The sequence below is a fragment of the Trypanosoma conorhini genome, assembly GCF_003719485.1.
Source record: "Trypanosoma conorhini strain 025E chromosome Unknown Tco_14.4_contig_00189, whole genome shotgun sequence".
Taxonomy (NCBI): Eukaryota; Euglenozoa; class Kinetoplastea; order Trypanosomatida; family Trypanosomatidae; genus Trypanosoma; species Trypanosoma conorhini.
The window spans coordinates 1-7,472 of record NW_021704275.1 but is presented as its reverse complement, the minus strand read 5'-3'; the positions used below and the strand labels follow the sequence as shown (position 1 = coordinate 7,472).

The following is a 7,472-nucleotide window of genomic DNA, read 5'->3' as shown; positions in this document are numbered from 1 at the left end:
TACATCATATCCAGGCTGCACCTGGTCGTGGCGCTGCACCGCATCAGCACTGCGCCGCTCGCTATTGGCCCAGACGATAGTGCAGCGGCGGCACGCAGGGCGGCACCGACGGATCCCGACGTCTTCGCCGCGCTCTCCCACACGCGGAACCTCCACCGTGCGCTGAGGCGTCTGACCTGCTCCGAGACGACGAGGGCGGCCGTGATTGTCCTGCACGCCCCGACGGACAAGGACGTTGCGGCCGTGCTTGAGGCCGTGCAGGGCACGCAGCACGGGCTTTCGTCGCTGGAGACGTACTGCGACGAGGCAGCTGTGCAGGACTTTTACGGCGTTGGGGGCTGCGAAGCGGCGGCGCTTGAGGCAGCGATTGTGAACCGCCTCTCCACCAGCGACCTTTGACGTGAGCGTCGCGCGCCGGGGCGGGGGCGGGGGCGGCGACGTTGCCGTTCCACCGTACGTGTGCGTGTAGGGGTGTGTGAGGGTGGAAGAATTGTGGAAATGGTAGAAGAAACAGAAAAGGAAATACTGCGGGAAGGCCTTCCTTTTTCTGTAAAGATGTGTGAGAGGGTGCCGTTGCGGCTCTGTCTCTCTGTGTGTCCATAGATGTGACTGTGCTCTTTCCCTTTTTTTGGGCTGGCCTCCACGTCACACGCCGCTTCATTCCCGTCCTCCCCTAACCCACCACTCGCTTGTCACCGCACGGCGGCAGACAGCCGTGAGGAAAGAAGGGTGGCTGGTTTTGGCATGGCCAAGTTTGTCGAGGTACGTGAGATGGGTGAGAGCTACGGTGTCGGTACGTTCGCCATGAAGTCGTTTTGCGCCGGTGATGTCGTGCTGGAGGAGATGCCTCTCGTCTTCGCTCAGTCACTTGCCTCCCAGCGAGGACCAGCGGGAGTGCGTTGCTGCAGGGGCTGTGGGATGATCCTTGCTACTCTTGCGGTGGAGTGTGAGCGTCTGGCGCGTCTCGCCCACGCGGCGGTGCAGGAACGGCACTGCGTGGAAGCCGAACGTGCCGTTGGTGCCACTAAGAATCTGCTGAAGGTTACGGGTGACACAAGCCACGGGGGGTGTAACGAGGGAGAGGTAGCGGAGATTATTTGCTCCCCGTACGCCCTGCAAGAAACACTGAAGGAGTTTGCAGCTTCTGACTTCTTCTGCCGCGGGGTATTAATCGATGATGATGACGATGATGAAGGTGGCGACAGCGACGATGATAAGGCGGAGGAGTCGTCTGAAAGGAGGGCGCCGCGTGGGGCGCGATTTTGTTCACAGTTGTGCAAACATCGATACTTGCACGAGATGGGCGGGAGGTTCCTGTCGGCTGCATCAACAGCTGTGCTACAGGCAGCAGTTGCGCCAGCGGCAAACACGACGCTGCCGCCCCATAGCCTGCAGAAGCCCTCTGCCAATACGATCATGTGTCTTGCTGCCGCTTTGGATGCGGCAGCGGTGGAGGCGGCGTGGCCCAGCAAAGCCCACGTCTTGGCGACACTGGAGTACTTGGCGGATAGCTTTAACGAGCGACTTTGTCTTATTTTGTCACTCCTCGCTCGATGCCTGAATGACACCTTGCAAGATGCATCCATTTCTGCGGAGCAGCTTCAGAGTCGGTTTGCTGCGAGGGTGCAGGATTTTGTGATGAGGTTCGCGGAGGGTGCAGCACGTCCCCTGACGGAGCAGCAGCGTGCGTTTCTGCGCTTCTCTTGGAAATGCGTCTCTCGCTGGCTGGATCTTTGCTGCCTCGAAGCGACGGGGGTGGCGGGCGCGCCAGCGCCTTTCCAGTGGTTGCCTCTCCAGTTGTATCTGCGGTGCTTTTGGTTGACAGACGCCAACGTGCACATGTTTGTTGTCCTCTCCCCGCTGTACAGCCTCCTTTGCCAGCAGCTTCCGACGCTGCAGGCGATATGTCGGCGGGGCGGCGACGCCGGAGAACCGTCGTTGATGCGTTTGGGTCGACAAATGGGTGCTCTGCGGGAGTTGTTTTGCGTCGTGGAGCCGGCCTCCGCACATGCCACGGGCGTTGCCTTGTACGACGCCGCGACGAAGCTCAACCACAGTTGTGTGCCCTCCGCGCGGTTTGTTCCAACGCACGGCAGGGTGCGGGCGGTAGTGGTGGCGCTGCGAGACATTGAGCGGGGCGAGGAGATACGCTCCTCCTACGTTGACCTGAGCGTACACACGTCAGGGGCGGAGCGACGGGCGTACCTGCTGTCCTACTACGGCTTCTCCTGCGACTGCCCGCGTTGTCGTCACACATGACACATGAGCCGGCGATGGCGTTGTTTTTGGCTACCTTCAGCTCTTCTTTTTGTTTCCCCCGTGTGTGTGGGAGCGCATACATTTGCAGTGACGTGTGGCTGCTTATATCTTTTCTTTCCTTCTTCTAATTGTTCCTGTACTACTTCTTTTTTATCTTTTTCTTTGCTTGTGGGGTGTTTGTCGTCAATTGCTATGCCGTTCATGTGCGTCGGTGCCGCTTCCAGCAGCAGCAGCAGCGTGCATGGGTTTCAGCTGCCTCTTGCCGTCGCGCTCGCTGCTTCGCGTCTCCGGTGCAGCGGCGCATGAGTTCCTCCAGGGACTCTTCACAAACGATTTGCACTTGCTGCAGCCGGGCGGAAGCATATGGGGATGCTTCCTGTACCACACTGGCCGAGTGATGTGCGACGCCTACCTGTACCAGCTCGCTCGGGCTCGTGAGGGAGAGGCAAGTATCCTCGTGGATGTTCACCGCGACGTGGCAGACGTCCTGTACGACCACCTGCTGGAGATGCGCATGCGCAGGCGGGTGCAGATTCACAACGCTGGAAATGAGTTGGTGGTCGTGGCCGCCTCGTCGTGGGGGGACGACGGAGTCCACGCAGAGAAGGGGGAAGAGGAGGAGGAGGCCTTGCTCGCGTGTGGGGGCGAAGTCTTCACGGACCCCCGCAGCTTCGCGCTTCCCGCGCCGCTTGAGAAGCGCATTCTCCCCGCGGCGGCGGCGGCCGCAGCGGCCGATCCGGCGACGCTGTATGAGACGCTGCTGTACACCGCCGGCGTTGGGGAGGGGCCGGACGTCTTTAGGCCCGCCAAGTCACTTCCGTTTGAGTGCAACACGGACTTCCTCCGGGGCGTCAGCTTCCACAAGGGGTGCTACCTGGGCCAGGAGCTCACCCACCGCACCCACGTCATGCTGGTGACCCGCAAACGCACCGTCCCACTGCGACTGCCAGCGTCCCTTCACGGCGGAACGGGTGGTGAGCGGCGGGCGGTGGCGAAGGGTGAGGCGTTGTTGGTGGATGGGCAAAAGGTGGGTGAGGTGCTTGCCGTCAGCGGGGACGTTGGCCTCGGCCTCTTGCGGCTGCGCTACGTGGACGCCGCGACGAGGACGGCCCCTGGTCTGGCGCTGAAGGGTGCCGTGCCGGTCACCATCACGATCCCAAGCTGGTGGGAGGAGAAGGAGGTGAAGAAGCTGCTGGCGCAGGCATAGTATTCAATGAGGCAGAAGGGGGGGAGGAGGAGGAGGACGGAATGGGAGAGGCGTCACATGCTCGCCGTATTCCTTCTTATTGGTGTTGTTGTTGAGTGGTTGGTGTTTCCCCATCATTTTCCTCCGCCTGTATCGTGTGCGTGATGCGCGGCGTCCTGGGGTGGGGGCAACCGGTGATGTGGCGTTGCCTTGTGTGCTACGTTCCCGGGTGTCTGTGCATCCCTTTCTATTCTCTCGGTGCCGTCATCCATCCCCCCCGCCCGTGACCTCCCTGCTTTCTTTCTTTCCTTTTTCCTCACCGTTTTTTTTTATTTTATTTTTTTTTTGCGTCGCTGCGTGTTGGGGGGCCCGACGCAGACGTTGCCTTGCGGCATTTGTGGTGGACGTGAGCGTGTGAGTGTTCCGCCTCCACGCCGAGACGCAACTACGCAGCGGCGACGACGGCGGGTAGGACATTGCAGGCCGCCACAGCGTGAGAGGTAGAGAAAGAGACGCAAAAAGCGGAATAACGAGGAGAGGAACAAGAAGAAAAGAAAAAAAAAGAGTGGGGGAACACCCTTAGCTGCAACGTCGCTAGGAACCGGTGAACGGTAGAATAAAGAGGAAGACAATTTTTTTTGTTGTTTGTGTGTGTGTAGCGGGTGCGGCGTGCTCAGGGCAGGGATGGGTTGTGGGGCCTCGGCTCCGGTGCAGCTGCAGGTCGCTCCCCCGCGCTTGACTCCACCGGCTGAGTTGCCCGCGCCGGCCCCCAGCAACAAGGGCCTCAGTGAAAACTGTCAGCAGAACGACGACGGCGACGACGGCGGCGGCGGGGGGTCGCGTAAGGAGGCAGCCGTGGCGCGCGAGGAGAGCGCCGTCAAAACCCACAGCAACGGCCAACGTTGTAGCTGCGACGGCGACAACTTCCCACAGGGGCGAAGCAGCATCCACAGCCCGGACTCCAACTGGAGCGACGTCTCTGGCGGTGAGCTCAAGATCCCGACTCTGGCCACTGACGATGAGTTTGACGTCAAGTCCGTCAACGACAACGAGGAAACTCGCAGGGGCTCTGGTGGGGCGCTCAGCAACGGCGACGACGAGGCCCCCAACCTTGCCGTCTTCTACAACAAACCGCAGGAGTGCTTCTACTGCCACTCCGCCTCCGTAACGTACGAGTGCCAGTACTGCGAGTCCTTCTACGTCTGCGACGAATGCCTCTCCAGTGGACGCTGCGATCATAACCCGCTGCACCCACTGACTGCCATCTATGGCTTGGCGTCGCTTGGTAGCCGAACCTTGAGCACCAGCGTGGGGACGACAGGCGAGGGTGCCAGTAGCCTCTTCTACGACCCATGTGACGTGTGTGCGCGGGTGATTAACGATGTGGAGCTTGTCTACCACTGTGAGGAGTGTAATGCAGTGATCTGTAGTAACTGCTACCAAACAAACGGAAGTGCCGTGCATGAGCACGAAATCAGACCGTTCCGGCGGGCCCTTCGCAGTGGTGCGACAGGGTCGGCACTGGTAAGTAAAAGCCGCAACAGTGAGGGGAATAAGGTCATCAACGGCTACGTGGTTGTTAGGCTGCTTGGTAAGGGGTCATATGCCAAGGTGAACCTGGTACAGCACTATCGGGATCACACCTTGTATGCGCTGAAAATTCTGCGCCACAACAACACAAATAAGGCGCGGCGCGCCCTTCAGGGAAAGTCCGCCTTTGAAGATGACTGGCTGCGTGAGATTGCCGTGATGAAGTTTGTGTCCCATCCCAACATAGTGAAACTTAAGGAGGTGATTGATGACACGGAGGCAAAGAAGTTGTACCTCATTATGGAGTACTGCGCAAAGGGGCCTGTGTACACCCCCGGCAACCCACCCCTCCCTTTAGAAACGGTGCGCAAGTACAGCCAGGGCATTATGGCTGGGCTCTTGCACTTTCACAGCCAGTATTTGTTTCACCGCGACATCAAGCCCGCCAACTGTCTTGTGGACGACAATGACGTCGTGAAAATCGCCGACTTTGGCACCTGCAGTAGTCAGATGAAGAACATCACCACCGACGGCACCCCTGCCTACTCGTGCCCAGAGCTAATGACCGGGGGGCGCGTGCCAGGCGACGTGGTGGATAGCTGGGCCTTTGCCTTGACGGTGTACCAAATGGCCTTTGGCGTCCTCCCAGTCGCCACAGAGAACCTCCACGACCTGCGTGAGAGTCTTTTGAGTGATGAACCCATAAGCATTCCACCCGATAGTGACCCGGAGCTGCGGGACCTCCTTTCTAAGATGCTGGAGAAGGACATCTCCAAGCGCATGCTCCTGAAGGAGGCGGCACACCACCCGTTTTTTCGCATGGGGGACGCCGAGGTGCGGTCGGTCCTCTCCGGGGCGCTTGAGACGAACGCGAATTCGTCGCCAACCGAGCTCTACGCGCGCGCGATGGAAACGGTGGTGCGGGGCAGAGGGCTCGAGGACTGCTTCCACGGCATGCGGGCGATTCGCAAGCTGCGGCGGAAGGCCCACGCGGGGGACGCCAGCCCCCTGGAAAGCGATACGATGTACAACGCCAACGCTGTCGACACGCACCCCATGCTGCTAACGGACTCCATTGACCCAGATAATCCCTCCACAACGGAGGCGGATGTTCTTCAGGTTGTCTCCATGATGTTGGACACACTGAAGCGGGGGCAGTTTAAACTCACTGGTATGCCGCTAAAGGAGTTTCCCTCATTTATTAATGATGCAAGCGACAAGACGACGGAAATTAAATTAGCGAACAATGGCTTTTGCGGCATTGGTGGCGCCGAGTTTTCGCGTTTTCGGCTACTGCGCGAGGTGAGTATCACGAATAACTCGCTCAGCAAGTTCCCGGTTGAGGTTCTCGACGCCCCGCTTTTGCGCAAACTTGACCTCGCAAACAACCGCATCCCGGATGCCCCGGCGGATATCCTCAAGGCGGGCATGCTAGAACGCCTCTCCCTGCACAACAACTGTGTTCGCAACGTTGGCACGGATGCGGCGGGGAGGTCCGTCTTTTCCAGCCGCTGCCTGCGGCAGGTCCGGCTGAGTGGCAATCCGCTGGCGCACCTCCCAGCGGCGCTGCAGACCTGCCCCAGCCTAGAGTTAGTCCTGGACGACTTTCCTGTTCTCGTGGAGGAGTGGACGCACCTGCTGCAGAGCGTCTCATCGGTGGTGGTGGTGTGGAACGACATCTGCCCCCGCCAGGTGTGCCCAGAGGTCCCCATCTTCACCGCGGCGAAGAGCATTCACCTATTCAGCCTCTCTGTGCTGGAAACCCTTGACATTCGGCATGTGGTGCTGCCGCACTTTGGGGACTGGCTCCCCATTGGCGAGGTTGCCGCGGAGAACATGGAGCAAGTTGGGCAGCACTTCGCCGACGACTTGGAAGATCTGCCGGAGAACGTGAGACGCACGCTGCAGACGCCGCTGCCAATCGCCACGGACGAAAGGGGAGGCACACCGCATGCAATGCGGGCCCGGCCGCCCATTCTGCGTCGCGCGGCATGTCGCTTTTTGCACAGCTACTTTATTGTGGCGGAATCGCAGTACGACGAGTGTGGCGGCTACCTGGTGCTGCTGGACTACCTCCGCAAATGCCTTGAGAAGGGGGAGCGTGTCTTTGTGTGCTTTGATGAAAAGAAGATGGCACGGCCGACGCGTGAAACCCTCCTTGCCGTGCTCTGTCAGCTGATACAAGAAAAGTTGCCGTACGAGGTCGACGTGACGAAGTGCTTCCAGATGGTCGTCGATGCGATGAAGGGGCTCTACGGGTAAGACAGGCGCGGAACTGCGCAACGGCCTCCTCGCGGTGCGTAAAGGCGGGTCCGCAGGCGTGATGAAAATGGGCATCGATGAAGACTGGAGAAATATGTATATATATATATATATGTGTGTGTGTGTAAAACGTGACGGAAAAGGGGGTGAGGTAGGGAAAAAGTAAGCCCCTCCCTATAGTTATCGTGAGAAGGAAGCCATATCAACGAAGGAAGGAAAGACACAAGAAACAAAA

The 7,472-nt window shown here is 59.5% G+C and overlaps 3 protein-coding genes across 3 annotated transcripts, besides 6 other annotated features; all 3 read left to right on the top strand.

The window, feature by feature from the left end:
• Nucleotides 1-744: 744 nt before the first annotated feature.
• On the top strand, nt 745-2,259 carry Tco025E_03923 (uncharacterized protein; the record flags this gene model as incomplete). Its single annotated transcript, XM_029370839.1, has 1 exon — nt 745-2,259. The coding sequence occupies one exon, from the start codon at nt 745-747 to the stop codon at nt 2,257-2,259; it is 1,515 nt and encodes a 504-aa protein (XP_029229058.1).
• Nucleotides 2,260-2,357: 98 nt separating this feature from the next.
• Nucleotides 2,358-2,427: a sequence feature (GA-rich).
• Nucleotides 2,428-2,500: 73 nt separating this feature from the next.
• Nucleotides 2,501-3,466, top strand: Tco025E_03922 (transferase C1orf69 like protein, mitochondrial; the record flags this gene model as incomplete). The annotated part of the gene is made up of 1 exon (XM_029370838.1): nt 2,501-3,466. The coding sequence occupies one exon, from the start codon at nt 2,501-2,503 to the stop codon at nt 3,464-3,466; it is 966 nt and encodes a 321-aa protein (XP_029229057.1).
• An 8-nt stretch (nt 3,467-3,474) lies between these two features.
• Nucleotides 3,475-3,507: a microsatellite.
• Nucleotides 3,508-3,539: 32 nt separating this feature from the next.
• Nucleotides 3,540-3,573: a microsatellite.
• Nucleotides 3,574-3,740: 167 nt separating this feature from the next.
• Nucleotides 3,741-3,767: a sequence feature (A-rich).
• Nucleotides 3,768-3,792: a microsatellite.
• A 337-nt stretch (nt 3,793-4,129) lies between these two features.
• On the top strand, nt 4,130-7,237 carry Tco025E_03921 (putative protein kinase; the record flags this gene model as incomplete). Its single annotated transcript, XM_029370837.1, has 1 exon — nt 4,130-7,237. The coding sequence occupies one exon, from the start codon at nt 4,130-4,132 to the stop codon at nt 7,235-7,237; it is 3,108 nt and encodes a 1,035-aa protein (XP_029229056.1).
• A 92-nt stretch (nt 7,238-7,329) lies between these two features.
• Nucleotides 7,330-7,351: a microsatellite.
• Between the last annotated feature and the right edge of the window lie 121 nt (nt 7,352-7,472).